The sequence below is a fragment of the Ictalurus furcatus genome, chromosome 8 (genome assembly GCF_023375685.1).
Source record: "Ictalurus furcatus strain D&B chromosome 8, Billie_1.0, whole genome shotgun sequence".
NCBI classification, from domain to species: domain Eukaryota; kingdom Metazoa; phylum Chordata; class Actinopteri; order Siluriformes; family Ictaluridae; genus Ictalurus; species Ictalurus furcatus.
This window is the reverse complement of record NC_071262.1, coordinates 17798357-17815655: the sequence shown is the minus strand read 5'-3', so window position 1 is coordinate 17815655 and position 17299 is coordinate 17798357. Positions and strand designations below refer to the sequence as shown.

At 36.4% G+C, this 17299-nt stretch overlaps 3 protein-coding genes across 3 annotated transcripts; all 3 read left to right on the top strand.

The window, feature by feature from the left end:
• Positions 1-494: 494 nt before the first annotated feature.
• LOC128611869 (troponin I, slow skeletal muscle-like) lies at positions 495-3517 on the top strand. The gene is made up of 6 exons (XM_053631700.1): positions 495-752; positions 828-959; positions 1046-1135; positions 1429-1602; positions 2781-2870; positions 3047-3517. The coding sequence occupies exons 2-5, from the start codon at positions 834-836 to the stop codon at positions 2865-2867; spliced, it is 477 nt and encodes a 158-aa protein (XP_053487675.1). The 5' UTR covers positions 495-752; positions 828-833; the 3' UTR covers positions 2868-2870; positions 3047-3517.
• A 1445-nt stretch (positions 3518-4962) lies between these two features.
• tnni4b.3 (troponin I4b, tandem duplicate 3) lies at positions 4963-9026 on the top strand. The gene is given in 6 exon segments (XM_053630682.1): positions 4963-5004; positions 5154-5240; positions 6830-6961; positions 7196-7285; positions 8341-8514; positions 8695-9026. Coding segments are annotated over 6 exon segments (615 nt in total). The 3' UTR covers positions 8785-9026.
• A 97-nt stretch (positions 9027-9123) lies between these two features.
• On the top strand, positions 9124-14172 carry bpgm (2,3-bisphosphoglycerate mutase). The gene is made up of 3 exons (XM_053631198.1): positions 9124-9568; positions 10848-11470; positions 13221-14172. Exons 1-3 carry the CDS (start codon positions 9462-9464, stop codon positions 13397-13399), a joined length of 909 nt encoding a protein of 302 aa, XP_053487173.1. The 5' UTR covers positions 9124-9461; the 3' UTR covers positions 13400-14172.
• Positions 14173-17299: the final 3127 nt, after the last annotated feature.

The following is a 17299-nucleotide window of genomic DNA, read 5'->3' as shown; positions in this document are numbered from 1 at the left end:
GTAGCACTTTTCTAAGATGGAGAAAGTGATTACTGAAAAGGGATTGAAGTTAGACGTGGAAGCAAAGTTAGCAACGTACCTCTTGAACGTGTATGTAAATGCAATCTGTATAAGGCACTGATACCTTTACCACTTCCAGAGCGTGGTAAGGTAATGCTTTGGATGAACCAAAAGTATGTAATGTTAGCTGACTCCTGTGCTGCTAATACTGCTAACTAGCTAGCATGATCAGCTGGAAAACTCATAGGAGCTAATTACAAAAAAATACAAAAGGACCACAAAGGCACTCTTGACTATTTTCACAAATCAATATGAGCCAAGTTTCATTTGTGTACAGTGTTATAACTTGGATATCAATCAGTTGAATGGGGAAGTGGGCAAAGCCACATGTTATGCTAAAATGCTAACACCATCAGCCATCTAATTGCTGGCCATCAGAGATTCTGGGAATGTACCTTTGTGTACATGAGGAGAAATGGGAGGTGGGTTTAATAAATAAGAAAAAGAAGTTTCAGTGTTGTACTTTGACTACTTAAGCACTAGGGCACGACTCTTCACTAAATCTTAATCCTATCACTAATCACCTTTAATGCATGTGTACAAAACAGAAATGGATAAATGAGGTTCGAAATAATTGTATCCATATCATGGATACAATTATATGTATCCAATCCATATCATATTGAATATGTGTCTTATGAATCCCTCAGAAAAAGTCCAAGATTTCCTCAGGACGTCGGCTTGGGTTGAAGGTACAGTAAGATTAAACAATTACACGCACAGTCAGTTTATACTTGTTAGTTTTTACTGAGTCTGCTTCCTTATAGATAAAGATGCTAAACACAGCCCAGGAGATGCTCATAGTAGAGCAGGAAGAAAAGAGGAAAGAGAAAGAGGTCACATTGAGCGAGAGGGTTCCACCTCTAAAGCTCTCGGGTCTGTCTGTCCAGGAACTGCAGGTAGAATTACAGCCATCTTAAAGCTCCATCATGTGAATCCAATTTTTTCTTAACACCCATGTTTAATTTTCCCCCTTTTGGTTCAGGATCTTTGCAGGGATCTACATCACAAGATTGATGTAATTGATGAGGAGCGCTACGATACTGGAGTTAAGGTGTCCAAAAATGAAAAAGAGGTATGAGGAATAAATTATGGCAGTTCAATATTGGATTTTTAGACCATTTTATTCATGGAATTCAACTGTGCACAGATATTTTATTTGGGAAAAGGCAAATATCATAGCAGGGAAGAAAACTGGCCCAAATTCAGCATGTTGCAGGATGGTAGTCCCATTTCTGTAGTGAAACAGATGACAGGAAGAGTGCCCCCTAATGGTTCCAATGATCAGTTGGCTGTAATAATTCCTATTTAATGTAAAAGAAATATAAAATTTTGAACAGTTCAAAATTGGGGTATTTCCTGGGACAGATACAGGAAATGACCCATAAGATCATCGAGCTGAAGGGCAAAATGAAGAGGCCTACGCTGAAGAGAGTTAAGATCTCGGCCGAGGCTATGCTCAGTGTCCTCCTGGGGGCCAAACACAAAGAGTCCATCGACTTCAAAGCCAATCTGAAAACAGTGAAGAAGGAGGAGGAGAAGGTAAGACCATGTATCTCTCAAGTCTATCACTAAGAGCTCCAGGCTGTATCTGATACTAATGCTGCGCTGATGACATGCTAATGCAGGGATAAACCAGGGATAAAGCAGAGATGGATACAGTGCTAATTCAAACCCATGTTCACAGGTTCTTGTGTTTCAGCCCCATGTTTAAATACTTAATCCGGTATTTCACTGGTCAGGCAGTCAGTACCAGCACTGACTACTCCATTCCACTAGGTGGGGAAGCCTCCAAAGTCCTGTAATAATAAAAGAGACAAGCAGGAGAACCACAAGGACTGGATTTACACAGAGCACAGAAATTTGTGAAATGATCCAAATTAAGCTAAACTAAACATTGAGTGTGTCTCAATCAGCTCCGTACCTCCCTAGGTGGTGAATATCAGTATATCGTGTACACAAGTTCAGACACTGGTAAGGACCCTGTCTCACTACACACTGGGACACCGATGACTCAATTTCCAATGACATGACTACATAATCGCGTTGCAACTCGTCACCACCAGAGTTGGGTGTAATGCGTTACCAAAGATTGTAATGTAGTCTAGCTAGTGGATTTTTTTTTTAATCATGAAACACTTAAAAGTCATTAGACTCAAGCAAACCATATATAGAATGTCAAATAAAGTTAAAAATCATTAACAAAAGTAACCATTTGAGAGCTACAACAACAATAACAAGCTACTTACATCTGGCTGAGAGTTTGTCTGCCATTTTTTTGCTAGCTGAGAGGCTTCAGAAAACATGATGTCATTTCCAGTTAGGGAACGTAGTGAGCTTTGATGTTGCCTGGTTTTTGCAGTGCATTGTGGGATTTTTTTAGGGAGCGAATGTTCCAGTGCATTGGAAGGATTCTTCTGACCAATCAGAATCAAAGAACTCAACAGCACTGTGGTATAATAGTAAAAGAAAGGGCATAAGTGTTTAAAGAATGAACAACAGTGTGAAATAACCATGTGGACCCTGATTACAAAAATGGCAACCAAAATGATATTGATCATATGATAATTTATATACATACATACATACATACATACATACATATATATATATATATATATATATATATATATATATATATATATATATATATATATATATAAAACAGAAAGCTGAGACACTCTGGGCATTTTCTCACTGTATTGCTTTGGCCATAACAGAAAGAGGAGGTGACTGACTGGCGTAAGAACGTGGAGGCCATGTCTGGTATGGAAGGCAGGAAGAAGCTGTTCGATGCTGGTAAATAAAAGGTAAATACTGTATTGTTTAAGATGCTGATGGGGATGTAAGAGCTTAAGAGCTCATAATACATAGTAATATGAAAAACAGGAATCAAAACTGTGGCATTTATTGTAAAGTTTCAATTTGTGTACTGTTAGTTTGAGATTTTTTTAAGTTATATTATTTTAATCTCCGCACCTTTCAGGGCACTGATGAACTCAATATTTGGTGTCTGATACTTGGCTTCTGACTGAGAGCTACATGAAGATGATGATTGAAAAAAAATTGCTGAAGGTTTTCATCAAAATTAGAGTATGAAGAGCCTAAGTATTGACTTCTGTTGTGATGTGAAATAACATTATGAATTTTTTTTCTTACCTTATTTTCTAAGGCATGCTTTTAGAGAACAGTAATACTTATTTGTATAAGCATACTTTATAAATGTTGGAATTGTATATGGAGATGTATTAAAAGTAAAAATGCATGTGTGTGACGCTATCTGATGTTCTTGTAAACTAGACACTGCAGTTCCTGTTTGAACCTAATGGTGGTGGCCTAATCCCACTGAGTAAATCCAGCTGCGTGTTAGAGTCCGGTGCCTCTCAATGTTCTGTTAAGAAACTAACACACATGTACTTGAACTTGAATATTTAATTTTGTTAGAAATTATGTTAGAACACTTCTCATATCATTGAATTTAATGTTCAAGACTAAAGTGAATTGTTTAACCTTGTAATTAAAATCTCCTGCTTTTACAGTTGTCCCTACTTTTTATTTACCCTTTATTATCCACAAACCTTGGGTTTGCTAAAATACCCATACTTGTATGTTAACATCTTTGTTCTAATCACTTCAGCTTAGCCACTTTGCTCACCCTTCCTCCAGTGAACTTTTGTCCAGATCATTAAGCACATGCAGAACATTCATAGGCGCTGAAGAATTTCTGAGTTAGAACAGTAGGTACTAAGGCTATTTTAGTGACCCACTCACAAGGGCTTCTGCCTCTATAAATATGCTGCCTTTGTTTGTTCGCCACTCTGAAATCATAGATCTGTCCTCTGGAAGGTAAGTTTGAATTTATCTTCATGTCCAGGGTTACGAGTCTGGAGTATGATCTGTTGTGAAAGGTACCGTTTGCTTTCTGGTTAATAAACATTGTACTCTATTGTATAAATATTGGGGGCACACGGTGGCTTAATGGTTAGCACGTCCACCTCACACCGCCAGGGTCGGGGGTTTGATTCCCGCTGCTGCCCTACATGTGCGGAGTTTGCATGTTCTCCCTATGCTGCGGGGGTTTCCTCCAGGTTCCTCCTGTTTCCTCCCCCAGTCAAAAGACATGCATGGAAGGCTGATACACAAAGTGTCCGTAGTGTATGAATGGGTGTGTGAATGTATATGTGATTGTGCCCTGTGATGGATTGGCACCCTGTCCAGGGTGTACCCTGCCTTGTGCCCAGTGCTCCCTGGGATAGGCTCCAGGTTCCCCGCGACCCTGTAGGATAAGCAGTGTAGAAAATGGATGGATGGATGGATGTATAAATATTGAAGAGTTACAGGATGTAACAAAAAAGATTAATAAATAGTTATGAAGTTTACCTAAATAATAGGTAAAGTTCATAAGAACAAACTTTGATGTTGGCTTGACAAAGCCAGTCTGAAAGTTTCAAATAAAGTAATGTGCAGTTTTAAGATACATAGATAGATAGATAGATAGGGTGCCAATACTTGTAGAGTTGATTGGATATCTAGATAGATAGACTGTTATTACTATTCTGCCTATTGTACCTACATACATGCATCCAACACTTACGCTGTCGTGGGTCATAATTTTACAAATTTGATTTGATTAAACAGTTACAGGATGTAACTTAATGTAATTTGTTTGAGTTTGAAAAGTAACAAAAAAATTGTAAACTGTTTTATCTGCTGATAGTATAAAAAAAACCAAGAGGTAGACATGACTGACACTGGGTGAGTATTTCCAAATAATATTTTTTTTTTGTATTTTTGATTACCTATTTTATGTACTTCAAATTATATATATATATATATATATATATATATATATATATATATATATATATATATATATATATATATATATATATATATATTTGTATGCTTTTTTCATGGCTGCTCACATCAAATGGCTTCAGAGGGGTGAGTAGGAGTTACAAGTATAAAAAAAATAGCTTTTTACAAATAATTCGATGCTTTAGATGCTTTTTACAAATAAAAATCCCATTAGTCATACATATAGCCTATGCCAAAAAAAAGTTAATTTAGCATCCTTTCTATATGTTGCACAGAATTTCCATCTGTATTACTTACTGTGCTCTTTATTGTAGAAGAAACAAAAGCCAAAAATTTCAGCATCACGGCGTTTATACTTAAAGGTTGGTATCATGGAATATTTCTCACATTTAACACACAACACAAATTTAGGGCTATTTTGAAAACTGTTCTTATGTTTTGACTATTATTACTTTTAGTATATTAGTAGTGCAGCTTTTTAGTATAGATTGTTTTTTTTTCAATCAGTTGCCTTAATATAATAAACATTTAGTAGTGTTATATGAAACAAGATAATCAGATCATATATATATATGTAAAATATACAAACTTTGTTATACATTTTTATTTTATGACATCTACATTTTGGAGTCTATACAAAAACATTAGTTTTCCAGTACAAAATTAAATGTTACAGGAAAAAGTTTGTATGTCAGTAAAGAAAGCAGCATATTACATCAGAGAGCAGATAATGAAGGCTGCTGGGTTTTGCTGCAAAAATAAGAAGCAAGTGCAACAGTGAAAGTCTCCTGAAGAAATGTGTCTAGTTCTGCAGGATACTCATTTCCTTATAAAACTGCACAAATTGTACCTGAGAATACATTTTGTAAGCAAAGGGTCATCACACCAAATATTGACTTTGTTTCCTGTTTTACTGTTTACTGCTAGTATGTTTTATGATTTCATTATTTTTGAAGCCATCTTTCCTGTACAGCTTTGCGTGTGCCTAAGACTTTTGCACTGCACACAGATTCACATATACACACATGTATATATATAAAAAAGAAGCACACCAGGATCTTGGCATATATATATATATATATATATATATATATATATATATATATATATATATATATATATATATATATATATGCCAAGCTCCTGGTGTGCTTCTTCCTGAACACTGTTGTTCCAACAAATGAATCATGTCACTAGTAGCACAACAGACAGTGTAAATGCAAATCTTTTTATTGAATCATTTGCCAACAATATTCCTATTGCAGTTGGTATTGATAAATCTAATATCAAGCACTGTTTAAAGCCATCCAACCAAGAAACTACGTTAAGTAGAACTAGACTCGGAAAACTAGAAAAACAAGGAACTGAAACTGAATATGGTCACATTGTTGAGAAATACAATGATGTTAAAACATGACGACTAGGTTTTATACATACATGAGCAATGAGGCAGGAATTTACAGAACAACACACACATGATACAAACTGGACACAAGAGACAGGTGCTAATACTCATCAAGTCATATGATGTACAGAGCAAAAGCTAAAGAAATCAGGAAGGATTGATAAGGGGTGTGGTTGGATGGTTTGTATACATTAATTATAAACATTACATGCAAAGTCTATTGCATGTATGTGGGATGTGGTTCTGATTACAATGTAGACCTCAATCACATTAAGCAATTAATGCAGACATAATGAGTTATATCAAGCTCACATTGATTTCAGTCATCATAGCAGTTCTATATGTAATCTTCACCAAATCCCTTATGTATTAGGAATCATATATATTGAGAAATAAAGAAACTATAAAGGTACATTTTTCATTTTGCCATTCATTCATTCATTCATTTAAGCGAATTCATTTTGCATGAAAAAACTAATAGGATATTGTGCAAATTCAACTTCCACCTGTACATGACACTGCCAATCAGTTTTCTCATTATTACAGACCAAAATTCTGAAGAAAGCTAGCACTTTCCTGGAAGAAGAGAAGAATGAGAAAAAAGATGAGAGAGAAAGAATCCTCAGTGAAAGAGTGCCTCCTCTCACGCTGAGTGGCTTATCGATACAAGACATACAGGTGCCTGTAATCATCACTCATAAACCATAAATCATATGTATATATATATATATATATATATATATATATATATATATATATATATATATATGTGTGTGTGTGTGTGTGTGTGTGTATATATATATATATATATATATATATATATATATATATATATATATACATGCATACATTCACATCGTATCCATATGTTACTAATGTGTGTTATTTTAAATTTCTGTGTTAATTTCACAGAATTTGTGTAAAGAACTGCATCGCAAAATCGACATTGCTGATGAGGATCGCTATGATGTTGGAGCTAAAGTTGCTAAAAATGAATTAGAGGTGATCACTGCTTGAAGTTTACATTTTACTACACAGAACATGATGGTATATCACTAAATACACTGTATCCATTGACAAATAATGGATGGATGGATGGATGGGTGGGTGGGTGGGTAGATAGATAGATAGATAGATCGATAGACAGACAGACAGACAGACAGACAAACAGACTTATTTGATCCCCATTGGGACATTTGTGAATCATTGCAGTCTTCTGTTGACTCCTGATGATTTGTAATAGTTGGCAGTTGTATTTTAGTTTTAGGTTTTTTTTTACATTTTAGTTTGACTTGCGAAGTTTGAAGGTTTTAGGATTCTAATGTGAATGGCTGTGATTTAATAGACCTAAAGGACTTCTGTGCTTCTACTCAAATTCCTAATGATGCTGGACAGGCTTCCTGCAGGGACTAATATACTTAATGATGGTTATCTTGAAAGAACTGACAAATATTCTATTACGGTACAACATTTCATTTAATAATTAAGATACTTTGCCTCCGCCCTGTGTGCACAGAGTTTGCATGTTCTCACCGTGCTTTGGGGGGTTCCTCCAGGTACTCTGGTTTTCTACCACAGTCCAAAGACATGAGTTGAAGGCTGATTGGCATTTCCAATTTGTCCATAGTGTTTGAATGTGTGTGTGATTGTGCCATGCGATGGGTTGGCACCCTGTACAGCAGGGGTGTCCAATCTTATCCGGAAAGGGCCGGTGTGGGTGCAGGTTTTCATTCCAATCAAGCAGGAGGCATAAGATTCCGGATAAGATTGCCCACCCCTGCTGTACAGGGTGTCCCCTATCTTGTGCCCCGAGTTCCCTGCAATAGGCTCCATGCTCCCCATGACCCTCTGTAGGATAAGCGGTAGAGAAAATGGATGGATGGTTGGATGGATGGATTAAGATACCTCGGATCTGTAACTGGATTAAGACTGGACCCATAGAACCCATTATATCCATTAGATTTTGATGGAAAACATTAAAAAAAAATTAATAAATCCATTATGCCAACTTTGATTCAATTTCAGTAACATGATGGCAAAATAAAATTTTGCTTTAGATTGCAGAATTGAACCACAAAATCTTTGAGCTGAAGGGCAAAATGAAGAGACCCAACCTGAAGAGAGTGAGAGTGTCTGCGGAAGCCATGCTCGGAGCTCTGCTCGGCTCCAGACACAAAGAGTCCATTGACTTCAAGGCCAACCTTAAGACAGTCAAGAAAGAAGAGGAGAAGGTGAAAGTTCTTTTTATTTTATTTTAAAGAAAGTGTTTTATCTACACTAAAATGTTGGACTATACAATAGGCCTAAACCCAGAGGCTTCAGAAAATATGTCTAAATATTACAGTATTACATTCAGAGAGGTGAAAGGGATCCTGTGTTTTAAAGTAATTTGAATCTTTACCTTCTTACAGAGAGAGGAGGTTACTGACTGGAGGAAGAACGTGGATGCCATGTCCGGTATGGAAGGCAGAAAGAAGTTGTTTGCTGGACCAACATCATAATATAATGGAATGGAGAAATCCAAATAAAATGAACTGGAAATCAATTTATTATTGCACCCAGTGTTAATTTCTGCCTGTAAGTTCACTGTGACTAAAATAGCTTCAGTGGAAACACATAGAACACATCTGTTTATAATATTGTATGATTATTATATTTTTATTGTATAATAATGATTGTATTACAGCAGTATGTTGTTTATATGTGATATCACCCTAATAAAGTGCTAATTTCTAAAAGGTCATTTTGAAGGTGGTCTGGAACATGAGAATCGTTTGCATATGAGTCCCTAGTATTCAATTTAGATGAAACACTGTTGATCCTGACATTTGAAAACGGCTCAGATAAACCAGATGGGTTAAAAAAAAAAAAGATATGGTTTCTATTGTTGTTGTTATTTTCAGCAGGAATGGTATTGCTAGGCTTTTTATAATATTTAGATAAATCAGTAGTATCAGCCATCTCTATTTTTGGTTCATCTATTAAACTACTGCTCATGTTTTGTTTTTCTTTATTTCCCCTCTTCGGCCACCGTACCGCATTAACCCGTGTCGAAGTGGTGAAAGCAGCCTTCTCATTGGCTGGAATATAAAGTAAGGGCGGGTCTTAAATAACTCTCTACTTTTTATGTTAGCGCACTAGCTAATAATTGGTGTTTGCACCCTATGTAGTGTACTATATGAGTTATTTTGGTAGATTTGGGATTAAACCCGGGTTTGTTGCCAGAGGTTCCAGTATAAACCGTATATGGTGGTTAGTCTCTCTAAACCTGAAGTGTCTCCTGTGGTGAGTAATGAACCATTTTACAGAAATTTCTGCAACGGCAGCCTTTTAATATATCACGCTTTAATTTGGTTTAAAATGCGAGTTATTTTTGCTTGATGTTATAAGCGATGTAGTTCGTATGTTGTTAGCAATTTGGCTTTTGGAAGCTACAGTTGCAGTTTGTGCTGCCATAACTGCAATACCGTATTAACTGCACCTGCAGCTAGTTCCTCATTTATTTCCTCGTTTATTTCTTTCCTCTCTGTAAGCAACTGTATGTTTCATTTGAAAAGTATTAAGTGCAAAGCTGTAGAAACGAGTCAGGTTGCTGTGGAAAGCTATAGCTGGCTCGTGACATTTCATCAGTGACCCCTGACCTTTCCTCTGCAGCGCCTGTGCTTTTTCTGACCCTAAACTACAGTTACACACATTTTAATAAAGTGTTATGCTTTTGGTTTTTGTGACACTTCGTGCTCTTTTATATATGAACTGCACAGATTGTGGATGTGCAGTGAGTAGGTTTAATATCAGATCAGATAATATTAGTTTAATATTTGGATCAGATTACACCTTGACTGAACATATGTAGAGTCTGATTGCTCAGAGCTGAGACTGAAATCCAATAAAGCAGCAGCTATGTAAATATTCTGAGGAACCATTTACGAAATAACAAGAAGAAGAAGAATAGTAACAACAACAACAATAAGAAGAATAATAATAATATTAGCAATAATAATAATGTATCTCCTTATGAACTTTTTATGCACAGTTTATTACAGTGTAAATGTAACATTAACATTTTGTATAAGGGTAACAACTCTTTTTTTTCCCCCCCTAATTTTATTATGACTGTGCATGAAGTTTACATTATTTACCAGCACTGTAATGTAATATAAATATATATATTTTTAAAAACAGAAATAATGGATGAATGGAGCCGAATATCACGACTGAAATCCAAAGCTGAGGCAGTCAGAAATGTACATGTACTGTTTGTTGATGTCTGATATTATCACATTCAGAAATGGAGGTTCAAATTGATATGTACCCCTCCCGACTATCGATTTCTACTAACATTTAATTATGAGCCCCAGTCTTGCTTCTTCATGCCATTCATTGTATTTAATTTATAACCATTAATGATGCTGCTGCTCTTGGTTCCACAGAAATCCAAAATAGTTCACCATAAAACATTTGTTAGCAGTAAATAATTTGATGTGGATGCCAAAAATGAAAGCTTATATTGATGTCTACCAGCCACCGTACATCTTCATACGAGTGGATCTTTTAACTCTTTCAGGCTCTTGCCCAACATCTCCTTGATGTCGAAGCACAAACTCATCCTGCTGCGGCATGGCGAAGGAGCGTGGAACAAAGAGAACCGCTTCTGCAGCTGGGTTGACCAGAAGCTGAGCGAGAACGGCGTACTAGAGGCTCAGGAGTGCGGCCGGATGCTGAAGCAGCACGGCTACGAGTTCGGCCGTGTTTTCACCTCGATCCTTAGCCGCTCCATTCAGACAGCGTGGCTCGTGCTGGAGGCCATGGGCCAAGAGTGGGTTCCCATCACCAAGTCATGGCGGCTGAACGAACGCCACTATGGCGCTCTGATCGGCCTGAACCGGGCTGAGATGGCGCTGAACCACGGGGAGAAGCAGGTAAAGCTGTGGAGGCGGAGTTATGACATCACTCCACCCCCCATCAATGAGTCCCATCCCTACTTTGCTGAGATCTACAATGACCGGCGGTACAACACGTGTGATGTGCCTAAAGACGAGCTGCCCAAAACAGAGAGCCTGAAGGAGGTGCTGGACAGACTGCTGCCTTACTGGAATGATGTCATCATTCCTGAAATTAAGAGTGGCCAAACTGTCCTCATTTCAGCTCATGGAAACAGCTGCAGAGCCTTGCTCAAGCATCTAGAAGGCATGTGATCACTTGCAAGCTAGTTTATAAACCAGTTTAGAGTTATAACTTTGGGCCATATTCACAGAGAATTTTGAGGTTAAGGTACAGTGCCCTCCACTAATATTGGCACCCTTGGTAAATATGAGCAAAGAATTCTGTGAAAAATTGTCTTTATTGTTTAACTTTTTTTGTTAAAAAATTTCACAAAAATACTCTGCTCTCATGGATATCAAACAATTGCAAACACAACACAGGTTTATCAAAAAATATATATTTGTTAAATATATATGTGGCACAAATATTGGCACCCCTATGAATTCATATTAGAAAAATATATTTGTGTAAATAAATATAATGTGTGTATATATATATATATATATATATATATATATATATATATTCCCATTGATTTGATTTTCCATTTTTTGTACATCTGGGTAACTAGGAATAGGAAATTGTTCAACCTTGACTTCCTGTTTCACAGGGGTATAAATATGAGGTAACACACATGCCAAATTCCCTTAGTCATTCATAACAATGGGAAAGATCAAGGAATGGGGCACTGTATCTTCTAACTGATTGAGGAGAAACAGTTTTTCCATGTAAGAAAAATATATCCTGAATAACCATACCCGCATACCCGTATGTTGAAGTAGAATGGAATATCTTAAATTCTTAAAGTAAAGTAAAATCCTAAGACTTTAATGTTGCAGAAAACAAACTTGCAGCTTTACTTTTGACTATTACAAAGCTCTGACACTGGAGACTCCTTCCATAAACATTATTTAAATTTCTTCATAGCGAAAACTTCACCAAATCAACAATTATATGTTTATCATTGTAAAATAACAACACATATTATTAACACAAAACTGTTCAAGTCTCTCCAAGTTTGCCGTTAGTATTTAAGGGATAATCCACGGCTGGGTGCGTATTACACGATTTTAACGCACGACGTGGAGGCCCGTCGTAAACCACCTGATGCGAAGCACACCTAGCCGTGGATTATCCCGCTTATACCGTGGTCACTTGCCAGCACTGACAAGTTAAAGCTGTCATTGATGTTTGCAGCGCAAAATTTGACTGAACGGATAAAAATAATAGTTAATTTTCTATTTTCTTTCATATACAGGCATTTGATCTAGAATTCTGCCCGCTCTAACTCATACACAGAGTGAAATTAGTGCCATAAGATGACATTTATTTGAGTGAATTATAATAAATAGTTACGAGAGAGAGAGAGAGAGAGAGAGAGAGAGAGAGATGTGCATGTGAATTACCTGCGTCCGTGCCATGTCTCTACAAATAATGGACCTGTGAGTTTAACCACTGTATGTTACTATGGTTACAATTTTTCATAGGCAGCACATTTATTTAGAAAGGTGATTAAACTGACTTGAAATATCTGTGCATCAGAATCGAGTATTTAGACAGACCATGGTATAAAGAAACGAGAACCTATTGCAAAGAGCACATTTAATATAAACTTGTGATTTACATTGGAGCCAGCACTACTGTCAGAGTTGCTGGTATATAACATTTACACAATGCCTCCTGACCAATCAGATTCAAGAATTGGTATAATCACAAGTAAATATCCCCCAAATAGATCCATTTACATTGTAGACCTGGAGATGTTTGGATAAAAATGTTCTATGCTCATATTGAATTGAATTGAATTGAATTGAAAATGTACTCAGTTTTAACATTCTAAGGGTAAAACTGTCTCTCTGACTGCACTTTTTTCCATAAATTTCTTTTAAAACAGGTATATCGGATACCGACATTGTGAAGGTCACTCTACCCACTGGAGTACCAGTTCTGCTGGAGTTGGATGAAAATCTCAGGCCGGTGAAGCCTCGAGAGCTACTGGGAGATCAGGCCAAAATTCAGGCAGCCATCAAAAAGGTGGAAGATCAGGGGAAAGTTGTTGAGGGAAATAAATGAAAAATTTTAAATATGGCGATAAGTTTGAGAGAAATTAAGTAATAGCCAGTTCTTATTTATAATGATGCACTGAACAGGAGAATAGTTACACTACTGTACGCCTTTGTCTGTCTAGTTACTGGAGTTGGTTTTGGTTTAACATCTATTTCAGACAGGCGGATGAAGGCATGCATTCTTTTAATGGATAACACAAATAGGCACGTTTTTTTCCTTTTTGTTAAAAGATTAAGAGAAGTGAATTACAGTAGATTTATATACTGTATAACTACAGTAATAAGCCTGTGCTTAACCATGGTTGCAGATGTGTTTTTAGAGATTACTGGTCTGACTGGTCTGAATTGAAAGACTAGTTGTGCTTATGTCTTAATTAAAGGAGAGTCCAGGATCCACCCATGTTTACTTCGGTTGCTTTTAAGAAATAAATGTGTCTCAGTCATAACCGTTAGCAGATTCATTGTTGTAGAAATTATTTTAATAGGTTATGCTCATGAATACAAAATGTACCTCAACATTCTTACTAGCCAGGGCAGTTCTTTACAAACAGTAGAACTGGACCTTTTGTACCTTGATGGGCCGTGATGTCAGATTTTCCTTTCTTTAGAGCTGTTGCCAGACTTTTTGCCAAGACAAGACTACTAAACTCAAACTACAGGGTCTGTCCCAAAAGTCTCCATACATAGGAGACTGTGTTTTCCAGCACCACATCGGTTATGCATTCATCAGTGGATCTTCATGGACATGCATGTGTGTGTGTGTGTGTGTGTGTGTGTGTGTGTGTGTGTATATATATATATATATATATATATATATATATATATATATATAGCTTCTTAGACAAGCTTCTTGTGGTACACAGTGTTGGAAACAAGTCCGACAACAGCTCTGATGAACTGGGAACGTGTTAATTGTTCAACAATCCACTCCAGCTAACTCAGTAATGCAGTACCAAGAGTGAGGCCCTGTAGTTGTTTGTATAGAAACATAGCTTGCTGATAAATTTGATCAGTGACTCTTGTGTTCATTTGTGTTGCTTTTTGAGATGTAAGTTCTGCACTGTGAAAGTGGAAACTACTCTGTTTTAGTTACTGAGAATTCTTGCACCTTAAACATTAGCTAGCAGATACACATACATGTAGTAGTCTCTTATATTATTTCTTTATTTATTAGAAAGAGAGTATTTGGGGTTAAAATATATTTTAGCTTTCTTTAGCTTCCTCGAACTTGAAGTGAGTGTTGATATGAAAGTGAGGTGTTCCTATGATGCTGAAAGCTGAGCAGTACACATAAAAGACAGTGTTTAACCTTGTGTGTTTTTTTTTTTTTTAAAATGAATAGCTCATTACAGGCTTTATTTAAAGCTTTCTCTGTTTTCATTGTGTATTGTTTGGTTTGTTTTGTGTCGCTGTAACCTTTTGTCACAGATCGCTGTACTGTGTGAATTATAGTTTGAGGGCATGTTCTTCTTTTCTACCAAATGTCAACACTTCGACAGAATTAATAAGCATGTATTTAAAAAGAAAAGAAAAGGAATTTGCTTAAATATATAATTATGCAATTATATCATTTGGAAGTGTAAATGGAAAATCCAAGAAGAATAAAGCTAGTTGTCACAAGTGTGTATTTAAAGTGTTGTCGTGTACCATACCTATGATCATATACTGTACGAATCATTAACCAATGGAGATGTAGCTTTGCTCTAATGCGCCATGAAAAATATTTCTGTGTTGAAATGCACTGAAATGTGAATTTGATATGTTTTCACAGAAAGCATTTACAGCACATGAAAAATTACATTATGTGTACAACAGCGAGCAGTATATCACATATTTGTTTTACTTGGCCTGTACTGTAATAGCTGTGATTCGTCATGTCAGGTGAGTTTATTCTCACATGTACATGAACCATGCTTTATAAGATGTAAATCCTGCAAAGCTTTACTGTCCTGTTTTTCTCTTCATATTACTCTCCATGGCCACACATTTATCACATCCAGTCTTGTTCTTGCAAAGAATTATTAGGCTTATTAAAAATGAGTCTTTCAGTTACAGATACAGCTACAGCTAGTTTCAGATACAGCCCTTTTTTCCCCCACAAGCATGTGATTTCATGTCATGTATCAGGTGGAAGGGTTGCCAGGTCTGTGTTCAGAAGTGGATCAGTGAAAGAGAAGTCTAGTAGTGCAGACTCCCTGTAAGTGTTGTCTATAGACTTGCATTCGTTCTCCTTAATATTGAAATATATTTCCCTTTAAAATATGTAACAGAATCAAAGGGTTTTTTTTAAAGAGATGCACCGATACTAAATTTCTCAGCCGATACGATAACCTATAATTCAGCGTGATATTGGCTGATACCGATAGTTCTGCCTTTTATGCCTTCTTTTAAATGAAGAATAATTAATTCCACAATTCTGAAAAAAATGCAAATAAAACTTTATTCTCTCCATTTCAGCAAGTTGTTTCAGAGTAACTGGTCTCATAAACAGAAAACACATTACTCACATTAACATATTAACTAAATTCTGAAGATTAAAGTAAGATTTCTTAACTTATTGAATGTTATTAATTCATATTAACATTGACTGAATTCTAAAAAAAAAACCTCCTGTTAGTCTCACATTCACTCTCCACAAACAAAAGCATTTCTACTTCATCACTGAACATCAAACTGGTAATATATAATATCAGATTTTTTTTGATGATATTAACTCATTAACATTAACTGGATATGAAACATACTACTCTACAAATATATTTTTCTGTGCAATATATAGTCTACCTTTTTTTCCCACCACTTTAATTCAGCACGAGCAGCTCGAGCAGCGCGGCAAAAAAAAAAAAAAATGGACTCAATGCCGAATCTCCCACTTCACTGCTGCAGCGTCCAGTGTAAAAGCACTCCTTCGTTAACATGCACGCCAAAAAAATACACACAGCTTCTGCTCTGCTGCAGAATGCGGTGTAAAATTTTAGCAGTGCAGAGCTTACAAACTGCAGTTTTGTCATCAATGTCACCCAATTCAAAGTCATTCCACACAAGAGACATCTTCTTTATACGCAGTATGAATTCCATGTGTTTTCCTGCCCTCTTTTGATTGACAGGATATAATTGTCCCTGATCATTGGATGTGTTTAAACTATCGCCAATGGCCCATAGCGTGAAAAATTACCTTTATCGGCCGATACCGATTATTGGCCGATGCATCGGTGCATCTCTAGAGTTTTTGTTTCCTGCAGAGAACAGCACAACGTAATGTATGAAATTTAAATGAAAAAAGGGAATGAAAAAGGACTAATATGCCATAACCTGGGGTTTCTTATATGTCCGTAAATTCTGACTAGCTTCAATGACTTGTCTTCCCAAAATGATTGTAAAGTCCATCTGTGCTAACCACTAATCCCCCATGTATGTAATAGTGACTACACTAATACAGAAAAGCTTATTCAGTTGAACTTAAATAGAGTAAAATAAATTGTTTAATATAGTCGACTAGAGCAGTTAACTAACAGTTGTAGACAAAATGGCCTAGTTAATTCAGATTCTTAAAGCAGCCCTAAACAATGCATGCACATGCTCAGGAATAAAAACACGATAGGAGGGAAACAATCAATGACGTGGCGGTGTGACGTAGCCCAACCAGTGACTCTATATGGGTGGATGTCGTAACAGGGAGTCAAAAGTGAAGCCAAAATGTCTCTGAGGCTGGATGCAGTAGCATTTTTAACCCCACCCATTCCCATGTTAGTGACCCAGGGCAAATATCTATTTTAAAGTTACAGCTCCACAAATAATTATTGGGAATTGTGTTGTGTCATTTGTACAAGTTCTGTTGACCTCCCCGTAATATCTCCCCTTATATGTTTCCTTAGGATAAGTGCATTTTATAGGAGTACAGTACAAA

Coding starts and splice junctions, on each gene's coding strand:
- LOC128611869 (XM_053631700.1), top strand. CDS start 834: ATGCTAAACACAGCCCAGGAGATGCTCATAGTAGAGCAGGAAGAAAAG. Junction 960..1,045: donor TGTCTGTCCAGGAACTGCAG/GTAGAATTACAG, acceptor CTTTTGGTTCAG/GATCTTTGCAGGGATCTACA. Junction 1,603..2,780: donor TGAAGAAGGAGGAGGAGAAG/GTAAGACCATGT, acceptor TGGCCATAACAG/AAAGAGGAGGTGACTGACTG.
- bpgm (XM_053631198.1), top strand. CDS start 9,462: ATGAGTTATTTTGGTAGATTTGGGATTAAACCCGGGTTTGTTGCCAGA. Junction 9,569..10,847: donor AACCTGAAGTGTCTCCTGTG/GTGAGTAATGAA, acceptor TAACTCTTTCAG/GCTCTTGCCCAACATCTCCT. Junction 11,471..13,220: donor CTTGCTCAAGCATCTAGAAG/GCATGTGATCAC, acceptor CTTTTAAAACAG/GTATATCGGATACCGACATT.